The sequence below is a fragment of the Tachypleus tridentatus genome, chromosome 1, assembly GCF_004210375.1.
Source record: "Tachypleus tridentatus isolate NWPU-2018 chromosome 1, ASM421037v1, whole genome shotgun sequence".
Taxonomy (NCBI): Eukaryota; Metazoa; Arthropoda; class Merostomata; order Xiphosura; family Limulidae; genus Tachypleus; species Tachypleus tridentatus.
This window is the reverse complement of record NC_134825.1, coordinates 64,678,440-64,704,521: the sequence shown is the minus strand read 5'-3', so window position 1 is coordinate 64,704,521 and position 26,082 is coordinate 64,678,440. Positions and strand designations below refer to the sequence as shown.

Here is a 26,082-nt window from a genome sequence, read left to right as displayed (position 1 = left end):
GCGATATTGGTATATTTTCTACCTGAAAGGCCCATTATGCACACATGAACTAATTTTGTTGAGCTATCTCTGCTTTGCCAATCGTGGGTATCGAAACCCAAATTTTAATATTACAAGCATCCGCACTTGCTCATGTGCCATTAGGGGCTGAGATAAAGAACCAAGCCATAAATTCCCATAAGGCTTAGGAAAAACAAACAGACTTTGTTTCATGTTACCCTACCGATACCCTGTAATAATTCTCGACCCTAAAAATTTTAACACTTAAAAAAAATTATCTCTACACCAACTCTAATGAAAAATGACTTTCGATTATATATTTTTTACTTTATATCATATTATTGCGCTAATCTGTTACCGTATTATGCAAGGTGAAGGGCATAATAAATAATGTCTCTGATTCGTTAGTTGATGTGATGTGTCAACAGCTCTCAGCCAATATATTGTGTGTCTTCACAAAATTACAAGCCGTGTATGTACAAAAAAAGAAAAATCAAATTTTCGGTGAAATACTCTTGTTACAGATTTCTCCGTGAATATATGAAATATTCTTACCAGTCAGAGTGCAAAGTGATTTTCACGTTGAGATTAGAAATACTTTTCATTCAGAAGTTTGAAATGCTATTTGTGTAATCTTTAAAACCCTAAATACATTTCAAACGTTTTCAGTAAATCTTTGTATTTTATCTCGTATTTTCTCTTCCCTGATTCTATACGAGGTTGACCAATTTGACCAATCTTGTAATAAAATCGCCCCCAAAAAATCGAAATAAATCTAAAGTACCCTTTACTCTTTCTAGAATTACTTTGAATTGTAACATGAAATTACATTTGTTTATTTTAAGTAATTTTAATTCGATAACATTATACTTCTATTTATGCAACAGTTTTATTACCCTTTGAACCGTATCTAGCTACTATTCGCGCCATTATAAGTTAGTTATAAATCGCATGGATAACGTGCGACTCACGGTATCAAATTACATTCTTCACGAACTATTCCAAGCTGTCGCGTCCGTGCTTTTTGGAAAATGTTTATTATAATATTATTTATATCATCTAATTTAACCATAACCAACCTAGAGAGTTTTCTATTTTAGTTCTGTAGTGACCATATACCTAAATAATATCTTTTCTGATAGTGCTTAGTATCGTTTGTTTGTTTTCGAATTTCGCACAAAGCTACTCGAGGGCTATCTGTGCTAGCCGTCCCTAATTTAGCAGTGTAAGACTAGAGGGAAGGCAGCTAGTCATCACCACCCACCGCCAACTCTTGGGCTACTCTTTTACCAACGAATAGTGGGATTGACCGTCACATTATAACGTCCACACGGCTGAAAGAGCGAGCATGTGTGGTGCGACGGAGATTCCAACCCGCGACCCTCAGATTACAAGTCGAACACTTTAACCCACCTGGCCATGCCGGGCACACGTCAAAATAGACAAAAGGTAATTATGGATAAAGACAATCAATTAAAGCATTATTTAGTGTTAACTCAAGCAAATTAGGTTTATTATTATTATTTTTTTAATTTTGGAATTCTGTGGAAGAAATATGTAGTAATCCGTAGAATTTTCACACGTTATCTACTTTGTTTAACATAAACACCTTTTATTTATAATTGTGAACGATAATAGAATAACATGGAACATTTATCTAACGTCAGGAGTGAGCTATCATGTGATAGCTGAAAGGGCGAACTTGTTTGGCGCGACGGGGATGCGAACCCGCGACCCTCAAATTACGAGTTGCACGCCTTAACACACTTCGCTATGCAGGGCCCTCTTAGTAGCGAGTACAGTCTGATGTACAACAATTGTATTGATATATAAAATATGTAGTTGTACAAAAACAAGCCCGCCTACCCACTCTGTTTTCGAGTACGTCAGAAAATGCAAAAATAATGCTAACCTACCTACCCTATTTTTTCCAGCAGGTAATAGGAAGCGAAGCATTTTTTCCCCTAAACCTAAGGTTCAAGTATAATGATTCATAATTTTGAACTATTAGCCAAAACAAAGGCAGCTGATCAACAGCACCCACTGTTAAAAGGATTTTGCCCGGCTTAGAACCGATAAATCACCGTCGCACCAAACATACTTCCCTTTTTAGCCGTGGAGGTGTTATAATGTGACGGGCACTCCCACTATTCGTTGGTAAAAGAGTAGCCCAAGAGTTGGCGGTGAGTGGTAATGAGTAGCTGCCTTCCCTCTAGTCTTACACTGCTAAATTAGAGACGGCTAGCACAGATAGCCTTCGAGTAGCTTTGTCCGAAATTCAAAACACAAACAAACCTTATTCGTATTTACTAAATCGCATTTTTTCTCAATAATTATTTATTAGTTTATAATTTATTTGGATATCTGTGTTTATTTTAGGCATTAGAAATTTTGATAATTTTATTCTTATTTAACAGTATTTTTATTGTTTTCCTTTTTCCTTTCTAATTTATTTACAATTTTTCATGCGTTAGATCCAACGTTTCTGAGCCATAATGTTGAATTTTCAAAATACTAGATCGATATTTATACTGTACTAATATAGTTTTGTTTACGTAAAGAGGACTAATTTATTCTCTTCTGTTTTTTTCAGATTGCTTCGCAGTGTTGGGCTGGCTCAGTGCAAAACATGAAATTCGAGTTTACGGTTGACAAAACTGTGAGGAAAGACCTAAAAGTTTTATTATATGGGAAAGACCTGAGTGACCCATCAAAGACACCTATTATTCTAAGTAGTTTAAAATTGATCGACCCAAGTGAAACAGAAATTGACAGTGAGGAATTGGATAACAATATGTACTTCACTGTCCTAGGATTCATTGTAGAAAAGGCAGAGGTTAGCAAACTTTATTTGCTTGCTTTGTTTTTATATAAACTTGATATAAATTTAATAATTTTATTTGAAAATTAATGAAAAGGAATCAAAGAAAAAACTAAGGTCAAACAAAAGCGCTTCGTACATATGCTGTACATGAATCACATCAAGGCAGACGACCAAATAACGTTAAACAGTATGACTGTTATTGGTTCACTAGAATGTCAACGTTGCTGCCATACAACAGTAATCACCAATTACTTTACTTTCGATACCAGGCCATTTGAGATAACCAAAAAGTTGAGGGCCAAATCTAAGTTGGTAGGGAAAAGCATTGTTCCCTAAATTGATTGTCCCTTACTCTTAAGTATTATGATTAAAAATTATTTTTTATCATGCACCACAGTGTGACCATAAATCATGCTTTCGAGGGTCTGATGTGGTCCAGGGGCAGACTATTATGTACCATTAGCATACAAGTTATTGCTTATTGAACCTATATCTGTGCGTTTCAGGGGAACATTTCCTGGTTATAGTCTGAGGTTAAAGTCCTGGAAATTCAGATCCTGTACGATTTATTTTAAATTTCTGGCTCATGAAGTTTCAAAATTTTTTTTGGTATTGTACAGTATTATTTAATAATATAATTATACATAAAAGTATAGTGATAATTATAAGGCAAAAATGCGAAACCCTATAACCCGAGCGCTCTCTAAAGGTGGAACATTCTTTATCAGGCGTACACTTTTCATGATGATGAAAGGCTCATGCTTCGAAAGCGATTGCGTAACAGGATTTCATTTTGTGTTTCTCATTGAATATTGTTTTTTATTTTAATCTGTGTGCTGTCGTTGCATGATGAAGCGACCATCATAAGTATAAGCTCAGATATATATATATAATTATACTGATTAAAATAAGATCGGCGTTGTTTATTTCTTTCGTTTCCATTACAATACTGCCATGTTCATAAAGTTCGATTTAAAGAGGGTTTTTGTAGTAAATAAACAAGATGGGTTTTTATTGTTGTTCATTTCGATTACATCACTACCATGTTAATGAAGCACATGTGTTCAGGAGAGTTTTATTATTGAACACCCCCCCCCTCGAGAAGGATTTCTGTACGTAGTGAGTGTTCTATACTTTCAGTTTACCTCCTCTTGGATCTGAATATTCATCCACGTATTTGGCGTGCGTGGAAACCCGTGAAGGAGAAGAGAGGATCCTGGTGATTGAGAATTCCACTTTGGCCTTAAATTCCTGTAGACGAGCGGCCTTGGAGTGGCTCCCCATGGTCAGCAGGCTGGTCCACTTGAGCAAAAGTCATCCAGTGTTGAATGTACTAATCGGGTGTTGTGAACATTGTGTCTGATACTGGTGCTCACAAAACACTGGCAATGCTGCAATGTCCTTGTTTAGCATTGCAGTGCGTACCCTCGTATGGCTCCGTGGTGGTGGGGACAGTGGGAACGGAAATGTTCTTACTTTATTATGGATACGCCATTCATGAAGAAAAAATAAATACAATTGAGAAAAAGAAACGATAATTGGTAAACGGCCAAAAATGGATGACTGTTCAACAATCACCGTCACACTCGGTTTATGTACCTAAATTTCTCATTTTGCACTTATTGTCTGAGAGACCCTTAGGGCAGATGTCTCTCTTTTTTCATTCAAAAGTTATTAGTGGGACTTGTAGGCTCCCTCAAGTTAGTACGAAAGTTACGTTCTGGAGACATTTTAGGGCACTGAACATTCCTGTGTCCTCTGTCTCACCTCATGAGGAGTAGATTGATGTTCAATACTAAAGCTCTATTATGTCCTCATTCGATCGAACTGGACTATGGATATTTAGTCTCTGGCTCTGCCAAAATCTTGGCCTTTAAAGGTGAATTTTCAACAAATTTAATAATTGCCTTAGAAACTGTACTTTGGTTAGGTATAATTCCTGTGTGGTTGCCATATTTTTAAACACTTTAGTTTTTGAGTAAAAAATGAAACAAAATATGCGGGTCCTCGAACTCAAGTTCCTCTCGGTCGTTCGGCTGTTTCCGTGGTGTTTTACAACTATGATGTAATAGTTGCCAAACACGCTTCGTTACGCGCCGACCATTGTGTTCCTTTCAGTGCAGGTGTTTTATGTAAATCTATCGGTGCTTTTTTCGGATTACACACTTTGTGAGACTAGTTTTTGTCTTGATATTGCTACCTTATGTTTGTTTTATGATAACATAGTTTACTGCGTTGCTTATGTTTGTATAAACGGTTTGGCATCGGGCAAAAGCTTCTTTTCGTTTCCGCGCAAGGAGAAGGAACCGGCAAGGTGGCGACAGTGAGTGCGGATGGTCAATAGGAAGAACTGGACTCCTTCACACCATGCATAGCTTTGTCAAGATCACCCTAAACACTTATGTTTTGTGTCGGATCCCACTGTTTTGGATTTCGTGGGTTTAAAGCCAGGCAGGTTGAGACTGAAGAAACCATCGGCAGCAGACAGAATCGTCCCCACCATCTTTCCTCGTGTAGAGCTGAGGACTGATCTCAGCCTGCAGCGTACAGATTCCACCCCTCTGAAGCCATCCCTTGCCATCACGAAAAGAACAAACTTAAAGGTATGTGTGCAGTGTAAGGCAGTAAACAATAACTTGTATAATATAATAATTTAAAAAGTACAAGTTTTTGAAGAATGTAACTAGACATACACATTTCACATTTATGAGCGTGTTTTGCATTTGTAGCACCTGAAAGTCAGTGAAACCTTGATTTTCTAGTTTAGACAGTGGACAAATATATTCCAAGTAGAGTATATTCCAAATTGAAAAGCTGGTAGATCATTCTGTAGATGTTTTGTATCATTTTCAAATATGGAATAGTTTGAAGAATTCCATTTTTCAAATTTAACATTTCAAGATAAATTAACTATTCAGGCTACTACATCTAGTTTGAGTTAATAGACAGAATTATGACGTATACTTGAAATTCATTTTGTTACGAGTCATAAATACATGGTACAATGATTGTGGAAGGGCCGAGTATTAGTTACCATAGTCGGCAAAGTTTTAACAAATAAAATCCAGTCTATGATACAAATAATTTATAAACACCAGACAGGTTTCGAGATGCTTATAATTGCACGTGAAATAATACAAACGATATTTGTTGTCATGACTTAGGCTTACCATTCTTCCACTGGAGATATGATCGACTCGCAACCAGCCTGGGCGCTATAGTATCACTCACAGTTCCGCTACTCTCCCTCGTGGAACTGTCCTCATCACTAGAACTTGTTAGATCTGTGTCAAAAGTAACTGTACTAGGTTCGTTCAGAGTAGGTTCGAATTGATATGGCGCTACTCGACACTGTTCAGAACACAAAGTCAAAACAGACTCCGCCTCTGTTTCTCCGTATGTACTGGCCATGTTTATTTACACTCAACACGCTGGCGTTGGCGGTTTGTTTGGCAACTATTACGTCACAGTACTTTTCAAAGCGGAAAATATAAAAACTGAAACGTTCGGTTTACCGTTCGGAAAGGGCTCTTTCTGCACCAAGTTCTATGTTTCATTTATTAGCACATATTTTTTATGAAAAATGTGAACCTACAAAATTAATCAGTATGAATAGTTCTTTTGACTGCAAAGTTTTATTTTTTTTGTAAAATTCACCTTTAATATGTTGGACTCCATTAATATGCACCAGAGCTTTCCAGTCTGGAGTTTGTACACTGAGTCTCATGAACTTTCTCTACACCTCTACTGTTATCAACAGTCTTTGCTGAACGTTTCAAAACGTCGATCCTTAGCACAGCATCCCACCTAGAATTGCGATTTTTTTTCCTCAGTGAGCCATGCTTTATCAGAATAAATGGTCTACCATTGTTCCTTTTGGCCTTCGTATCCCGGCCCAGCTGGCTGAATTGGATCTGTCCTTAGATGACAGCAGTCTCCATAGGTCAAATCATTCCACCATGGCTTATTACCATCCCCAAGTGTGACATTTCTTTGAATCATCTAAAGAAGATGGATACTCCCAATTGGAAGTACTGTCTTTTGTTTCCTGAGCATCTTTTGAACCATCCTTTCATTCCATTTATAACGATGGTTCGAAATCAGGTGAGTCTTTGGGCTCTGCCATGGTTTGTTGTTGTTCCATAGTTACACATAGGATCTTCTCTACAGTTTCTGTATTCACTGCCAAATTGTATGCTGTTTCTCTTGCTCTGGATCATGTAGATGCTATGTAGTACACGAACTGTACTATTTATACTGATTCGCTTAACTCTCTACTGGCCCTGAAATCACTTCATGTTACTTCTCGCCCTGTTTTTGTCAATATTCAAAACCGATTAACCCATTTCTCTTTATCATCTACTTCTATCCAGGTTTTCTGGATATCAGACTACGTTGGTATTTGCAGGAACAAGCTTGCTGACACTGCCGCTAAGTATGTCTGCTCTGGTACTTTCACTGCCGTGCCTGTCCATTCATGGATATGGTCCTGTATTCAAAGCTCGGCTCCACACCAATTGGCAGTCGACTTGGAGTGAGCAACGTGATAACAAGCTTTTCTAGACCAAACCTTCTGTTGCTCTTTGGCCGTCTTATTTCTCTAGGATCGGAAGGAGAAAGTTGTTCTGGCTGGTCATTGGTCACAGTTTTTTAACTTATCGTTTTCTTTTATCTGGGAATGAAGCACCAATGTATGGTCTGTGTGACACTCAAGTCACAATAGCCCATATCTTATTGTCGTGCCATCGTTACGACCGTGAACAACGGCACCATTTTAGACACGTTTTTACTATGGTTTTTAACCCTGAAGTTTGACAATGTCATAAGCGGTAGTGACATTGTCCACCTTACTACTGTTTTAATTTTTAAGAGCCATTAGCCTTTTCAATTCTATTTCATTTTTATCCAACGTTGGACCACTGTTTTTATTTCAATTTAATTTCTCTTTACGCTTTACCATACTTTTACTGTTATTTTACTTTATTTTTTACCCTTTGTTTGGGGCAGATAGTCTAATTGCTTTGCACCATAAAACGCCAAACAATAAAAGTGTGTGTGTGTGTGTTTTCATATAGCAAAGCCACATTGGTCTATCTGCTCAGCCCACCGAGGTGAATCGAACCGCTGATTTTAGCGTTGTAAATCCGGAGACATCCCGCTGTACTAGCGGGGGCGACAATAAAAGTGAATAACCAAGTTTTACTAAACTTCTACATATATATATATATATAACGGCGACTTTTTATAATGTACAGGCTGGTCTGTGGAAGTTCTCGGTGGATGTTAAAGAAACTAGTAGCTATCCATTTCTTCTTTGGGTATCAGCTAAAGAAACAAGTGAAACAAGAGCAATTTCCGTCAATGTCTGGCTTAGTACCAAAGATAAGGTAAGCTAGCTTTAAACATTTATATATTTCTTAAAATAAATAATATTTTTGCATGTACTTGTAATCAAATAATGAATTTATACTTTCTCGGAATACACCCGCTGCGTGTTTATATAAAACATTAAAGTGGTCGTAACTCGATAAGTATATCAGTTAGTATGTGTTTATATTTTATTATCAGACATATTGAGCTATTATGTACTAAAGGCAAAAACAAACAAATCCAACGTTTTCAACACAATAAAAGACAGAGTTCCAACCGACTGTATTCGGTAACACAGTTACCATTCGGCCCGGCATGGCCAAGTGGGTTGAGGCGTTCGACTCGTAATCTGAGGGCCGTGGGTTCGATTCGCCGTCCCATTAAACACGTTCACCCTTTCTTCAGTGGGTTCGTTATAACGTTACCGTCAATCCGCTATTCATTGGAAAAAGAGTAGCCCAAGAGTTGGTGGTAAACGGTGATTACCAGCTGCCTTTCCTCTAGTCTTACACAGCTAAATTAGGGATGGCTAGCGCAGATAGCCCTCGTGTAGCTTTGCGCGAAATTCAAAGCTAACCAACCAGCAAACAGTTACTATTCAAAGCTTTTGAATGACGTATAAATTTAACATAATATAAATTTACGCTTTGCTCACAAAGCTCTAATGATGATAATTGTGTTACCGAAGCTAGTGCCCTGAGACAATTAACGCTGTTTTTATTTCATACTTTTTATATATTATATATTTATTTTATATTAGTCGTATGTTGACATGGATTACAAAATAGACTAGTTTTGTCATGATTTGTAAAAAAACCAGAAGTATCAGATTCAGGTTGAATGGTCAGATGCATATATATAATGACTTAAAATAAGTATTCCACAGAGAAAATGAGTAAGTTTATCTATATTAAAATCTCGATTACTGGTCTGTAAGCTTACAGAACATCAAAATTGACTACTACATTATTAAGTTTGGATAACAAACGCTTTCAAAATATTGCAATCCAAAACAGCTTTCACATGTGTTTGAAAATCACCTTTGACTACAGATTTATTTAGACAATTATTTTTCCCATCTCTGATCTGAAATTCATATTGGTTTAAAATACAAAACGAGCAATGATAATTTCAGTTATATTAAAAAGTATTATTAAAAAGAAAAGAAAAATTCTGCAGTCTAATGTAATTAAACTTTAAGCCTTTTGGAACATCGACGTTATCCTCTTGTTATATTTTTCATTTCTTTTTCTCAAAGCTAACAATAACTCAAATTAGACTTAATGTATCGCAAATGCTCTAAGAAAGTGAGGCAAATTTCTATGAAATAATAAGTTCGAAGATCATTATAAAAAATGTTGAAGGTAGCTAATCTGTTTATTTTTAATTTTTCTAGAAAGACGTTGGTGGATTGCCAGTTGTTTATGTTGATGTTAGGAGTGGCGTTTATCCAGTTTCAAACGCAAAAGTGGAAGCAAAAGTATTTAACTCTAGGGGAGACAAGGAGTCGTTTCAATTATTTGATAGCGGTTTGGGTGGTAAGAACATTTTTTATCTATTGTGAACAATGATTGCAGATCAAAGGTGTTTTATAGATATCAACAATTATTTGAATTGTACTCGCGGGTGGCATCTGTGGATTGTTTCATGTTACATGCTCTCATGCTCTCTCTGTTGGTTATATGTGAAATATTTATGTTTGGTAAGCTTATTTTCTATTGAAACTTGATTAATAAATAGTATAATTGTTCTCATTTATAAGTAATATTTGAATATAATTGTATTTCTAATCATATGAAATTTCTAATGGATGAAGTAAATCAGAATCGTTATGTCAAACTTAACAAAACTTAAGCTGAATCACGAAGTTTAACTATCGGACAGCTTACGTTGAAGATCATGTTTCGAAGTTGTTTTGGGATAGTTGCAATTGTACCATCTTGCTAATCATGTCTATGAAGTTGTAACTTAATTGGGCTAGTTTTTAAGTTTCAAACAATTAATTTTGTTTAACGTATTATGCAATGTAAATAAAAATATTTATTAAATCAATGGCATATAAAAATATAGAATTTAAAAAATATAGAATTTAAAAAAATATATATTTCGACATCATGCTGTCATTTACAAAAAAAGTATGAATCATTGTCATTTGAACAATAATAATAAAAAACAAGCCTTTAAATCGTCTATTGTAAGGAAAACGGAATCATTGTTTGTTTGTTTGTTTTGAATTTCGCACAAAGCTACTCGAGAGCTATCTGTGCTAGCCGTCCCTAATTTAGCAGTGTAAGACAAGAGGAAAAGCAGCTAGTCATCACCACCCACCGCCAACCCTTTGGCTACTCTTTTACCAACGAATAGTGGGATTGATCGTCACATTATAACGCCCCCACGGCTGAAAGGGCGAGCATGTTTGGCGCGATGGGGATGCGAACCCGCGACCCTCAGATTAGGAGTCGCATGCCTTAACACGCTTGGCCATGCCGGCCCCGGAATCATTGAAAAATTATTTTTGTTCAACTCCACTGTCATGTATAGTAATTCCCAAGTGAAAAAGTTTTGGTGCTATCTAGAGTCATATGTTCTAGGTCTTGTGCGATATTATTTTGGTCAGGTTGCACAGCTATTGTCACAAAAGTACTTCTAGATTTAAGGAATTACTAATTTCAAAAAAAAATTAATGCGACAAAAAATCGCTTGATTCTTGATATGAAAACATTAATGTAAATTATAATATTTCATAAGTAACCGTTAATTGATAATTTATGTAAAATATAATTTATTTGTACTCGCTATTTCTATACGAGTCAAATGTATGATTAATTAATCAAAAGTTCATATTATTCTCAGCTTAGCTATTAGCATGGCTGTTGTTTGGAATAAAGATTGCTGCAATTATATTATTTCATAACGTTTTCAAAAAGTAGATTATAGCTATTATGAAATTCACTTATTTAAGCTATTTTGTATTAAAAAACGACAAGGAAAAATACTCCTCCCTAACTAGGCTATTTGTTTGGTTTTGCGTCTAAATGTACAAATTATCTGTTATTTAACACTTAGATTATTATTACAAAAAATAATCTTATGAGGGTTGGTTTGAATTTCGCGCAAAGCTACACAAGGGCTATCTGCGCTAGCCGTCCGTAATTTTGCAGTGGAAAATTAGAGGGAAGACAGGCAGTAATCACCACCCACCGCCAACTCTTGGGCTATTCTTTCACTAACGCATAATGGGACTGACCCATTATAATACCCCACGGCTGAAAGGGCGAGCATGTTCGATGGGAAGTGGATTCGAACCTGCTTCTCTTGGATTATGAGTCGAGCGCCTTAACAACCTAGCCATGCCGGGCTATATCTCACCTAACTTTGCTGACTCATTAGTTATAGTTTGGTGTCGATATTTAGACTGAAGTTAACCCTACATTTTTGAGCATGATGAAACGATTACTTACCCACACTATCAATCATAATTTGACAAACAACACATTATAGCCTAAATATAGAAACATGAATTTTAATAAAAACAGACATACAAATCAAAAGTAAATGTCACTAGGTATAATAAAATAATGTAATTTATGATATTTCAGATCCGGATATTACTCGGGGAGATGGAATTTACTCCCGTTATCTAACAGCCATTTCTCATAAGGGTTGGTATAGTATTATAGTCTACGTAGACGACAACAATGGTGGAGCAAAACTTTTGAAGGGTTTGAATTCAGGTAAGAAAAACAAACAAACACTAGTTAACAATGAGTATTTTTGTCGGACCTTTTCATTCAAAGTAATCATACTAATTAGAGGAAAAGGAAAAGTAATGAGTGGAAATTACCTAACAATTTCCTTCAAGAATATGAACCAACTATTATTTCCTGCAATCCCATTATTGAAATATCATAGTTGAATAATGTATTTTGATATGTTTTAAGAATAGAAGTATGCATATAACATTTAATATTACTATAATTAAGCAATGGCATGGGCATCTGTATGTACACTGCTGGCCAAAGTCTTAAGGCCAATGAACATAAAGAAAAAATATGCATTTTGCGTTGTTAGACTCAACCACTTATTTGAGTAGAGCTTCGAAAGATGAAAATAAGAAAAGGGGAAAAAAATGTTTTTAGCATTTAATAGGGAAAATGTGAACACTATAAAATTAGTCTAAATACTAGCTGGTCAAAAGTTTAAGACCATACGAAAAAGAATTCTTAAACAGGGTAGGAAATGCCCAACAAGAGGTCTCAGTAGTGAGTTGCACGGCCGTCATTGCGAATAACTGCAAACATTCGATTTGGCATGGTTGATATAAGCGTTTGTAGAAGGCTGGCTGGAATGTTATTCCAAGTGGTAAAGATGGCTTCATGAAGATCATGCACTGATTGGAACTGACGTCAATTTCTATAGACTTCCCTTGCCATCCACCCCAAACATTTTCAATGGGGTTCAGTTCGAGCGAACAAGCTGGATGGTCCAAAAGAATCACGTTATTCGTTATGAAAAAGTCCTTTGTTCTGCGGGCATTGTGAATTGCAGCGTTGTCCTGCTGAAAGATCCAGTCATTTCCACACAAGCAAGGGCCTTCAGTCAACAAATTACACCATAAAAACCGAAGATAGCTTGACTGTTCGTTCTCAACAAAGTTTCATTAATATTTCATATTTTGAAGATATTGCTACTAAATGTGCCAAATGTTCTTCTAATTAAGTGTCACTTGATTAAATTGCTAATTTACTGAGGTAACAGAGTAATATAATGGAAAAGCCTTTTAGCAATAAACTTTTATGTGACTTATCAAGTTCCGCTATGAAATATCACAATATGTAAAATAATAAAATACATTAAAAATCCACGTGTTTACTTGAAACATGTGAAAACGGTTTATGCTATAATTTCTTGTTTTTTGAGTATTTATTTTTTCACCAGGTTATTTATTAAATGAAATAAGTTTATATTTCTTCTATATATTTTACTGAAGTTTATACAAGAGTGCTATTCATATCATCATAGTTCATACCAGATTCACATTACCATAGTTCATACAAGAGTGCTATTCACATTACCATAGTTCATACAAGAGTGCTATTCACATTACCATAGTTCATACAAGAGTGCTATTCACATTACCATAGTTCATACAGAAGTGCTATTCACATTACCATAGTTCATACAAGAGTGCTATTCACATTACCATAGTTCATACAGAAGTGCTATTCACATTACTATAGTTCATACAAGAGTGCTATTCACATTACCATAGTTCATACAAGAGTGCTATTCACATTACCATAGCTCATACAAGAGTGCTATTCACATTACCATAGCTCATACAAGAGTGCTATTCACACTACCATAGTTCATAGAAGAGTGTTATTCACATTACCATAGTTCATACAAGAGTGCTATTCACATTACCATAGTTCATACCAGATTAACATCATCATTCAGTGTCTTTGTTGGATTAATATTATTAATTCACAACGCTTTTCCAATAGTCCTATTATAATATATTTTTTCCAAGATTGAAAATAATAATACAATTAAACGTTTGAGACTGCTGCACTGAAATCAGTCCTAGCGACATGAAAAAATTTATACTGGGTATACTATAGAAAGTAGTGCAAAAGATATGAACAAAATATACATATACAGCGCTTCTCAGGGTCCAGCTGAACACGAATGAAAATCGTATCGAAAAATTCATTGTTGCAAAATTTCCAGTGTATATTAGAAAAGTTTATGTTATTGAAAAATTAATTTCTTTAGCAATTCGCCTTAAAATAAATTGCAATGCTTACAGTAAGGAAGTGCACATATACTCGCATGTATTCGTTGTGCATAATCAAAAATTCACCACGTATATGCAGTTTTTTGTAGAGCACATTTCGCTAAGAACATTTATGATGATAATCAGTGATGTCGAGAAACCCACTTGTTGAGAAATTTATATGCAAAAACGGCTCGTATGGGTTGAGAAAATATTTTACATAGAAGGTCGAAACGTTGTTCGCTCTTCTATGTAAAATATTTTCTCAACCCATACGAGCCGTTTTTGCATATAAATTTATGATGATAGTTTTATGCCCCACATTTACAGTATTAAGTTTCTTAAAACAACATACATATTTATTTTTAACATTTTATTTGCTCAATAATCGGAAATTATTGTGCTATTAAACATATTCATATACTCACTTATATTCGTACAAACACAGTTGAGGCAGAACAACAATTTGTTCGTACAACGCTTTAAGACTAATGTTTGAGCTGAGCGTTGACTAGCTCTGGGTCAGTATAAATTTATATACTCAAAAAACAACAACAGAAAAAACAACATTTGAAGACCTTTACTTTTAGTACTTGATTTTTTTTTTACATATCACACTAAATATAAATTTTGTTTGAATAATAAATACAAGTGTGTTATCTGAAGCTCAACATTTAGTTTACAGTTTGAGTTTTGTAAAATTATTGCTAAGAAACATTTACTTGTACCTTCTCGTGTTAATTTCGTTTCTATTTCTCTTCGAGTGTGTGTTTTTCTTATAGCAAAGTCATACCGGGCTATGTGCTCAACCCATCGAGGGGAACCCTTGATTTTAGCGTTGTAAATCAGGAGACATACCGCTGTACTAGCGGGGGACCTACTCTCTTCGAACTGATTCAACTTTCCACCTTTATTTCTTCATTAAATTCTAAATAAGATGAATCATAAATCTACAAACACATTAACTAAACGCTAATGGCTAAAAAAGAAAGAATATTTCAACAGGAAGATGCTCAAGAGAACACAGAAATATTCATAGTCCTACGTAATAGAAGTTTTTTATGTGTCTATAAGTACATAGTTGATTTTACAGTTTGTTACCGATTAATCTGGTTCACAGTATGGTTATATCTTTGTGAAAACCGAAGAGAGGAGAGCAGAAAAACATCCCATGGACTTGAAGGCGAGATTTAATTGGGTCACAAAAAAGTGCTCGAAATTTATCCTGATCTTTTCAGTGTTTAGATTTTTTGTTCGTATCTTTCTCTGTCACAAAAGCATTGCTGATGAGGTGTTAATTTATGAACATCTGATCTTTTCTTTTGTTAATGACTATAAGGGTATTTATTGAGATATTTGGAAACTGAATTATTTGTTATATTTGTAGTTGAAGAAGGTTCAGGAATGAAATTAGTGTCCGAGTTTATTTTGTTTTAATGTTGTTTATTTCGAAGTTTGAGTCAATAATATTTTGCTGTGCATGACTGGTATTTTCGCCCTTGTTCGTAGTAAAACAAGATCCAGTTTGTTTTCTGTTTCCATAGAAATGGTTCCTAGAGTAAAATAAAGAGTTTATTCAAGAAAAGACAATGTGTTCAAATTCACATGGTTGGAAAGTTTAGCTTGTTACTGCAAAACCAGTTCACTTTGCTGGTAGGTTCAAAGAGGATATAGAAATAGCAAGGTAGATTCGTACTCTTACTTTTTTTATGTTTGACATTTTTCATTCGTCAGTATTAACATTGATTACAAAGTTTATTTCTATATCAAGTCCTGAGTGTCATTATTTTCTCTTCTTTGCATGAGGTGTTGATTTATTGTTCTTAAACAAAATGAAGCAGAAACTACAAGTTTTGTTCTATTGCTCTTAGATGTTTATTCCTTTTGTTGAGTCATTAGTAATAGAAAAGATACATCTAACCAACTCTTTATGTTGTTTCAGTTTTTTTAAAATAAACTCTAGTAATATGAAATGGTTTTGAATATCTTCAGAAACAATTTGTAATGACCACACTTGATGAGAAAACCAACTTCTGCTATATTTGATATAGAATGCAACAATTGCTGCGACATCTATATTGGAAAAAAAGCAGAAAAACGAAAACCAGATTCAAAGAACAAAAAAGCAAAACAATAAAATCTTTACACGTTTTTAAACAGCGCAAATCAAATAAACACAACATAACCATAGAAAACACCCAGCTACTGTGTAGGAAAATACATATGAACAAATGCAAAATCAAATAAGTCCTACTTATACAACAACTCAAACCGAAGTTAAACCAGTATAAACGAACATTTTTATCCCTATATAAATTAATAACCTAACATCTAATTGCAGCGCCCCCACAATCTCGTACTAGTCTATACTCTCGTCCCTAAGCCATGTGCCCAACAACGATCAGTTGCAAACTCTCTTTGTTAACCTAAAGATGACCTGAGAAGGTCGAAACGTTGTTCTGTACTTTACTTTAATTAAATTTTTAATACGCATACCAGCCGTCTTGATGACTGGTTTGATTTGAATTTCATGCAAAGTTACACGAGGGCAATCTGCGTGAGCCGTCCCTAATTTAGCAGTGAAAGATTAGAGGAAAGGCAGTTAGTTATCACCACTCACCGCCAACTCTTGGGCTACTCTTTTACCAACAAATAGTGGGATTGAACCGTCACAGTATAACGCCCTCACGGCTGAAAGGACGACCATGTTTGGTGCGACGAGGATTCGAACACGCGACCCTGACCATGCCGAGACTCGTCTTGATAATACATTTAGCATTGTAGTAAAGAAGTCAAGAAACAGGATCACACACAAAACTTGTAATGGGTTTTAAAATAGGTCCAAAACTTGAGCACTTTCGAACAGTTTAATATTCTTCTTTATGAGAATGATGAAGTATAGTGAACTATTTGAAAGCCACCGAGTTTTGGGTCGTTTGTAAAAACCATCACATTTTAACATTCTTATACACACTTGTAGACAAGAGTACAGATACATAATAACTAAAGACGTTTTTCATGTGATGGGTATATTGTTCAATTGTATAAACTTTTTGTTGTATTTTGGATGTCATTTAGCATAAATAACACGTTTTAATACCTAATTTTCGGACACTAAATCTCTTTCTCTCTGAATAATTAACTTTTAGTTCAGTTCCATAGAGAACTGGAACACACTTTTTAACATTACAGAGATGATTTTAAGTAGCTTTCGATTCCATACAACCACTTATCGTAAAATATTTTCTGAGTTTTCAGTGTATACAGTTAAACAGTTAAACATCTCTTCATCAAAAAGCAAAATCTTAAATATTTTTAATCCTTCTCAGCATGCTGTTACTTTAAATTAATGTTAGGAAAATATGTTGGGATATTAAAGTGCTATCTGTTACAAACAAATTGCATAGAAAAGGATGCCATCTTATTTACACTAAAAGACACATGCCACATAGTTAGCATAATGTACCTGATGGTACAGAATGGATCAAATTCTTTCCTGGCTCTGAAAAGTGCAATAAAATAATTTTAATTAGATCAGATCATTACATAGAACCTGAAAATTTAATATGAGAAATGTCTACGTGAATTGGAAAAAATTCTGTATTTTCTATGATTTGTTCACCAGAAAAGTTAGCGTGAATGTAAAACAACGAACTTGTGTATTGTTTAGTTCTGTATTTTCTATACTACTTGGATTTCATACTAACCGAATCTTTCCAGAGCCAAGTATAGCTCCACATACTGTTAATATTCACAGTGGGTTTTATTCACTCTATTTGTACTCAGATACTGTGGAACCTAATATTGTTGGTGATGTATAGATGCCACTGTTACGTATCTTACAAACTAAAGGCCATAATGGAGACATGATTATAAAAATATTCCCAAATCCTCATTAGAGACTCATTCCTATTGGGACTGATATAAAGGATGACAATGTCACACAATTCCATTTAAACTAGGGAAAGTGATCATAACAATCCACTTTTGTCATCGTAAGAGTACCTTACTAAAATAAAATATCTGTGTACGATGCATGGTACAATTACCAAGTGAGATATGGTATACATACTTTACTAGTAGCCAGTGGCAACTTCGTCATAGACTGGGAGATATGTTGAGTAACCTCTTTCGTTCAGCTGTACCTTTTCTGAAGAAATCACATGAGCCTTAGAAATACAAACTGTTCAATCACGTAAATGTAGCATCATTTTTTCACATTAGGAAAATAAACCTGCCTTTGCTGGAAAATAATGACCAATGAAAAGACCTTGGAACTTGCCTCGAGACATTCAACATACCTAATAAAAAGAAGAAACAGAAAGGTCCTGTATCCAGTATCACTAATCCCAAGATATGAAGAACATCGACTCCAGATTATTTGGACGAGTAATGATGTCTCACCTACCACATGAAAAGTGTACAAAGTCTGAGCTAGACCTATTTTCTCTCTCTCCCATATTATCCATAATCGAGAAATGTCAAATTTCGTTACGTGTTTTAGTATGGTCTTAAACTTTTGACCAGCTAGTATTTAGGCTAATTTCATAGTGTTCACATTTTCCCTATTAAATGCTGTAAACGTTTTTTATTTTTACTTTCCCTTTTCTTATTGTCATCCTTCAAAGCTCTACTCAAATAAGTAGTTGAGTCTAACAACGGAAAATGCATATTTGTTTTATGTTCATTGGCCTTAAGATTTTGGCCAGCAGTGTATTTATGTGTGTGTGTAACAGAAATAATAAATACAACTGTTGTTATGCAATACAACAGGACTCCAATGACGGAAGTAGCGTCATCTATTCTATGGCACCAGAAACAAAACTCCATAAAGAAATTTTTTACTTTGGGTATTCAAGATGTGTGTGGTACATTGAGTAGTTTTGTGCTTAACAGAAAACAAATAAACAAGAAAACTAGATATAGTACAACAGTTAGACTTTGGTTCGATAAACAGGATGTACTTATTTTATAAGAACTACTTCTTCATCAATCAGTTTATAATATAAAACAATTTATATTGTGTTTTTTATAAATGCTTGTTACAAGGTTACGGTAGCATTCTGTTGAATATAGTTACACTATTTCTAAGTAAACCCAAGTTACTGTGTTATATCTGTTACTTGTTGTTCTTTCACGTAAAAATGTCTATTTCATACCACTCCTGGTAGTTTACCAGTACGTTTAGGGACTTAAAACACCAAATACGCAGATATAGATACTCATGGTGGGCATAACACAGATAGCCCATTGTACAGCTTTGTACTTAACTACAAACAAATAAATAAGAACTGTTTGATACCCGTGGCATAGTTATTATATAATGATAGCCTTACATGATTGTTATATAATGTTTATTCAGAGACTCAGTCTACGTTCTAGTTGATATCCATTACATTGTCATTTTGTTATTATGTAATGCACAGACGGATTAAAAGGAAGGAACGAGGATCTTTGAGGTCTCAGACATGAACATATCCTTGTTCATTTTAATATAAGGAACGAGGATCTGCGAGGTATCAAACATGGACGTATCTTTGTTTATCTTAATATGAGGAACGAGGATCTTCGAGGTCTCAGACATGAACATATCCTTGTTTATCTTAATATAACGAACGAGGATCTTCGAGGTCTCAGACATAAACATATCCTTGTTCATCTTAATATAAGGAATAAATATTTAAGAACACTTCATTCAATCTTATATTTCGAAGACACAGAAAACAAGTAAAAATAATGCAATATATCACATCCTTTGTTCTGTTTCAGGAAATAAAAATATTTGTGCATGAAAGAAAATAATAACATTTAGATCATGAATAATATAGTACACAGACTTTCTTTCTTCCAAAGCGATTTCTCCTCTAGGAAACAAACAAACCTACCTTGTTAATTCAGTATACAAATTATATTGATATGTACACCAAATCTTAGAGTTAAAAACTGAGTGATGTACAAGAAATATATGGTTTTTATGACGATGAGTTTTCAGTAATACGTAAAAACAAGATATTGCTGAAGATAAAATGAGTTAGTTTTCAGGTGAAACTCAACCAGTTATTTTGAAAGTCCTTGAATATCGTATTTTGTTCGCATGATCTCTTGCAACTAGGTACCAATATTAGACTGTAAAAGTGTTCAATAAATTATTGTACATTGTTGTTTAAATACAATGATGATTTGAGAAACTCTCCCGAGGTGAAGGGAATAGATAAAGTATTTTGATTTTTTTAGTAATCCGCTTTAAATTAAGATGATTATAGACGAATCTTTGAAGAATCCGGCTTATTTTTTAAATCAGTGATTACCGCAATTTCTACATTTTTGTTTTTTATTGGTTACATGCTTATGTAATGTGTACCTTTTATTTAGTAATTATTACCGAGTCTCGTGTAACATCTACGTTCTGTCGAACCACTGTTCTTTGGTTATTATGTCACATGGATAAAGGTAATATGGTTACTATTTAACGTTTACATTCTATTGGTTAAACTTTATATAGTTGCTATGTGCATTCACATTCTATTGTAATTTATAATATTGTATTCTGTGAATTGTGGTTGCTGCATAACGTTTACGTTTTATTGTATAGTTGTTACGTAACGCCTACATTCTATTACATGTATCTATATCAAATCTGTTCCTGAAACAGTAAGATGAAAAATTGACGAAGGGCCTGCAAATTGAGTGTAATTCACCAGAATGTTCATTTCAAATAACAGGAATAATTACACCACAAAAACATCATCAATAACAGTACTGAAAAACTAACATTTTCTATCTTTGACTTTTTCCCTTTTATAAAATATTTTTTTAAATTTTATACCCAGATCAGCCTTGTTGTGGCAGCTTCGTGCCAGAAGATAATGCTGAAAGTGCAGAATCATTTTCCAGAATATCTCACTATGGCAGACTGTATATATTACATGACGAACTGGATGTTTCAAATCCTCCTAGTAGGATCACAGATCTTCGGGTGATAAATTTGGAAGAACTTTCTAAAACAGTCACTTTAAAATGGACGGCTCCTGGTGGAGATTATGATAGTGGTAAAGGTAAATTCATTTTGTCATTGTACAACCGAGATTTCAATGAATCCAGTTACATAGCATTTTGTAATGGTTCTGCAATTTTTTCCCGATCTGAAAAGGCATGTTGACATTTCAAATAATTTGCGAGCAGTCGTCAGGTCGGAGAATCGGACAAGTGTGATGCCAGACATTTAGGTCCTCATCTGTGTTGACTAAGAAGTGTATGGAATATATCTAACCGAAAGTATATAGTTATTGTATTTTGCTAATTCAAACGAACAAAAATAGCTCTTTAATACTCAACATAACATTTATAGAACTTTTAAAAATCCACTAAGTACAATTAAATAACTTTATAAATTTTTTTTAGAGTTGAGAAATTAATGTTTTTTGCTTTCTTTTGTTTTGTAATGTTTGATAAATTATGAGGTAATGATATAATCGTTCACCGTATTGCATTGTGAAGCTTATAAAACAAATGTTTCCCAATACTGGGCTGCATAAATTAAATTATGCAATAATATTCTGGACTTTTACATCGAAAACATAAAAATAGTTTTTCGTGTTTATTATGCCCCTGAAAACCTAAAAACTGTAGTTAGCTAGTTGTTGGGAAACAATATGTATTAGAATAAACATGTAAAAAAAAAAAGAGAGAGGTGACGTTGAAAGTCACACTGAGCCATAACAGTTTAGAAAATTAGCCTAAATTTTAATCGGTTTACACTTCTTTAGACGGCCCGGCATGGCCAGGTGGTTAAGGTACTCGACTTGTAATCCGAGGGTCGCGGGTTTCGAACCCGTCACACTAAATACGCTCGCTCTTTCAGCCGTGGGGACGTTATAAAGTGACTGTCAATCCCACTATTTGTTGATAAAAGAGTAACCCAAGAATTCGCTGTGGGTGGTGATGATTAGCTGCTTTTCCTCTAGTCTTACACTGCTAAATTAAGGACGTCTAGTGCAGATATATCTCTCGTGTAGCTTTGCGCGAATTTGGAAACAAATAAATACTTCTTATAAATTTCGAATATACTTATAAATTTAAGCTACACGTAAACCTTGAAATTATTTTTGAAATTGATTTATTACCTACCTGGTGTTTTTGATGATTAAAATGCTTATAAAAACAGTATAAATAAAACGAATATTTTTTTCATTCACGACAACCTACCGTAGGTCATATAAGTGTGTGTGTCTATTACGCTTAACAATATGAACGCATTTTGACAAAACGTGCTCTAGAATTTTTAAGGTGTTTTATAAAGGTTACATTACAACTTATATTTTGATAACCTCGTATGGTTTAACTCTTTTTCTTCGCCGTCCAGATTTACAATTTGTATCAAAGGAAACAATGATAACATAAATTAAGTGAACAAACAAACATTACGCATGTATTATTAAAGAGTTACTTCATTTAATATAATATATTTTTCTCCAACAGGTTCATATTATCTCGTAAAATATTTCGATAATATATATGATGCAAGGAACCAATTTGAAATCACAGGATATGATGCAAAGCCTAATGACATTCTGTTAACTCCAGAAGAATATGGAACCTCACAGGAGGCAAACTTTCTAATTGACGATTCTGCATGGAAGGATAAAGAAATTTATTTTGGAATTGTCTGTGTGGATGACAAAGATAGTAAAGGAGAGATTTCTAATATTGTCGCAGTGTTTCTAAGATCATTTCTCGAAACAACAACTGTGACGGAGGTAACAACTACGCCTAACATTACCACAACATATCCGAACGACAAGAAAAAAGACGATTCGAATCCTAACGTTCCTTTAATACTGGGACTTGTTTTTGGATTCACTGGTTTTGGTTTATTTGTTTTACTAATAGCTTTTCTTTATTTTCGAAGAAGAAAGTGGAAAGCTGAGCATGATAAAGATTATAAAAATAATCAACGACGTGCTGAAAAGGACAACAACAAAAATGTTCATAGCAATCAAAAGAAAGATAAAGACGAAATATTTCAATTGCCTACGTCTGCAAATTATCCAGAAGATAGCAACCACATCCAAAGAGAAATAAACACGAACCTGAATGATGTCAGTGTTCACCCTACTATTGTCCAAGATGTTACACCTAGCGCCCCTAGTAAAAATCTCTCAATGTGGAAACACAGTTCCATCTACGAAACTGCCACTGATAGCGACAGTGATGTTCTAACACATCGTGGTAAAAAGGGTTTAAATGGACGTCCTGATTTCCAGTCAAGTTCATCGCCACTAAATTCTTCCCTTCAGTCAATTAATGAAGTGTGCTTACCTCCTAAGTTCCCTCCGTCTATAGTAATTTAGTTTTTCTTTCCGATTCCAAAATTAGTGTTGATTAATGTCACGTTCCAAATTCATCCTAAAGTTTCAATGTATAACAATGTTTTAATAATTCTCCCCAGTTTTTTTTTGTTCACTAGTGTTTTCTCCTATCTTAGATTACTTCCTATATCAGTTTTGTATTGCTACCCCATTTTGTGTTTTCAACATTAGTTTAGTAAAACCGTCTTAGTTTGTCGTGCCCATATATAGTTATGTACTTCAATACATCCATGTTATTTTTCATCTTTTTCAGTAGCCCAGTTTTGTATTATGTCTTCGGGTTGTTTATCTTTTTACATATGTGTTTCAGAAGTTAAATGGTTATGTCTAAAATGTTTTTCGCTGATGTATTTTTAATGCAATTGGCTTCCAGGATTAACTTAGTAGACTATGCCTTCAACAACAACGTAGTAGATCTTTTCTCAAACTGCTATTTCTTGATAAGATTAGGAAACTTAGTTTTCTTTTGATTTGTTTATTTTTCCTTATAACCGTCTCAACTTTACTTGCTAATCTTCGTCACCATGAAAGTATCTCTTGAGTTTTGGTCGTTTATATAAAAATGACAAAAGAAAAAGCTGTATGTTACCCACTTAGAGTAAAATTTTGATTCGTATTTAATTCAATAAAAGATCAGTACATGTATCTCTAAGTCCAACTTCTACCTATTTCAATATAGTGCAAAAGCTAGTTTCTACCTGTTTCATTGCAGTGCAAATGCGATTTTTACTGAACGTAACATGACTATTTTGTTAACGGAAAGAGAGAGAACATAACAAACTTCCTTATAATTGCTTTATAATAAGTTAGAATTTTTAAATTCAGCTTTATATCTCTTATTGATCCCCATATTCTATGGTACTAAATAAATAATGAAATTAGTGAAGAGAATAAGAACACGAGACGTAACACATGAATGAAGGTAATGAACATAATATTCTGGCGAACTCTTTCGAATTTCTTATATACCTTCCTGTGAGGTTTTATTTATAGTCACCAATAAGCTATTCATTATTATAGTGTAAAATAAAACATGATGAAATTTAGTTGAATGGACGGCAACTGTCTGTTGTGAGAAACAAAAATACAGAGGACGAAGTTTGGAAAAGTCTTTTGGACGACATTTTGAGTGGCTGTTTTTTTCGAAACATTATCATCTATACCTTGTTTCTAAACCAGGCAGTTGCTGTTATTTCAACTAAATTCCATAATGAATACTCTGGCTAAACTAAGCAATCCATCAAATAAAAATAAATAGAGGATTAAAACGTACAAAATACATCTAGTACAAGATACATACCATACAGTTTTAGTATCTATAGCTTCCTGTTATTTACATAATCATGTCTTTCACTGTAAAACGCCTTCTTCGAGGGTTCAGTGGGCTCATAAAATCCCCTTAAACTGGAAGCTAAGTCTAAACTTATAACGCTAGAGATCAGGTTTTGATATGTGGCAGGTACAACATACGTAGCTCATTGTACAGCTTTGTGCTTAAAAACAAACAGTACTTTGAAATATACCCCTTATTATAATCGTAGTTTCTACCAGCCAGTGCAACATCAAAATTTATTTCTCTATTTTTTAAGTCGTAAATGGGAGTACCTGTACAATAAATTCAGTTATAATTTTACTGGTGAATTCTGAAAAGGCCATTCATGCAATTAATATTGTAGTAAACTGGTGTGGTATAATGTTTTAAAGTAAATAATAAACAGTTCAGCCTTTTCAAACACTTTCTTTACTATACGTGCGATTCTTAAAGGAAGTACACCCGCTAGTATAGCGGTATGTCTCCGGATTTACAACCCTACAATCAGCGGGTTCGATTCTCTTCCCTGGGGTCAGCAGATAGTCCTTGGGGCTTTGCTATAAGAAAACACACACCTTGAAGAAAGTAAATCTTCTTTCACTTAAAATGTCTTTTGTAAGTTTAACCATTGCCAAATGAAACTAAATACTAAATAATGAAAATACTATCTGCTTTCAAATAATTTTACATCCGTACGTATTTTATCACTAAAACTATTTTAGATTTCTGAAATACTTAGACGACATTTTGACGAAAAAAATTAGGCCCACGTAGATGGGGTCAGATATGTTATTGATTTGTTTATGAGACAAAATAAAATACAACTTAATAGTTTTAAAACAAAAAATATCAGCATTTAAAGTAATTCAAGAATGTTTTTATGTTTATGAGACAAAATAAAATACAACTTAATAGTTTTAAAACAAAAAATATCAGCATTTAAAGTAATTCAAGAATGTTTTTATTGTTTCTAGTTTTCAGGGTAACTTTTAAACCTTGAAAGTTGTTCTACATTTAATTTTCTGGTAACTGATTTAATTGATAAATAAAGATACTGTAGATATTTTAATTTGGATATTTAATTTTTGTCTTCGTGTTCGGTATGAACGCGTTGAGATAAGTTTTGTTTTTAAGCAGCTGATGTGATATTGTATTTGTGATGCAAAAAAAATAAACAGGATTTCTGAAAATCGTAGACTTTCATTAATATAGTTTTATAATATTATTACAGACTAGTGGACCTGACATGGCCAGGTGGTTAAGGCACTCTATTCGTAGGGTCGCATCTGGTGATGACTAGCTAGCTGGTCTTACACTGCTAAATTAGGGACGGCTATCGCAGATCACCCTCATGTAGCTTTGCGCGAAATTTCGTTCGCAGGTTCGAATTCCCGTCACACCAAACATATCCGCTCTTATCACTTTGGTG

The 26,082-nt window shown here is 34.2% G+C and overlaps 1 protein-coding gene across 3 annotated transcripts in view; it reads left to right on the top strand.

The window, feature by feature from the left end:
* Positions 1 to 25,843, top strand: part of LOC143250559 (calcium-activated chloride channel regulator 1-like) — a 29,647-nt gene extending 3,804 nt beyond the window's left edge. Inside the window, exons 1-7 of one of the 3 annotated variants that reach the window (XM_076501317.1) lie at positions 1,281 to 1,449; positions 2,594 to 2,836; positions 8,080 to 8,211; positions 9,591 to 9,732; positions 11,794 to 11,928; positions 20,804 to 21,028; positions 22,452 to 25,843. In XM_076501317.1, coding sequence (XP_076357432.1) covers positions 1,420 to 1,449; positions 2,594 to 2,836; positions 8,080 to 8,211; positions 9,591 to 9,732; positions 11,794 to 11,928; positions 20,804 to 21,028; positions 22,452 to 23,323 — 1,779 coding nt within the window. In that variant the 5' untranslated portion in view covers positions 1,281 to 1,419 and the 3' untranslated portion in view covers positions 23,324 to 25,843. Of the gene's footprint in view, positions 1 to 1,280; positions 1,450 to 2,593; positions 2,837 to 8,079; positions 8,212 to 9,590; positions 9,733 to 11,793; positions 11,929 to 20,803; positions 21,029 to 22,451 lie in introns of those variants that run through there. The other 2 variants (XM_076501298.1, XM_076501307.1) reach the window with 2 other exon arrangements.
* Positions 25,844 to 26,082: the final 239 nt, after the last annotated feature.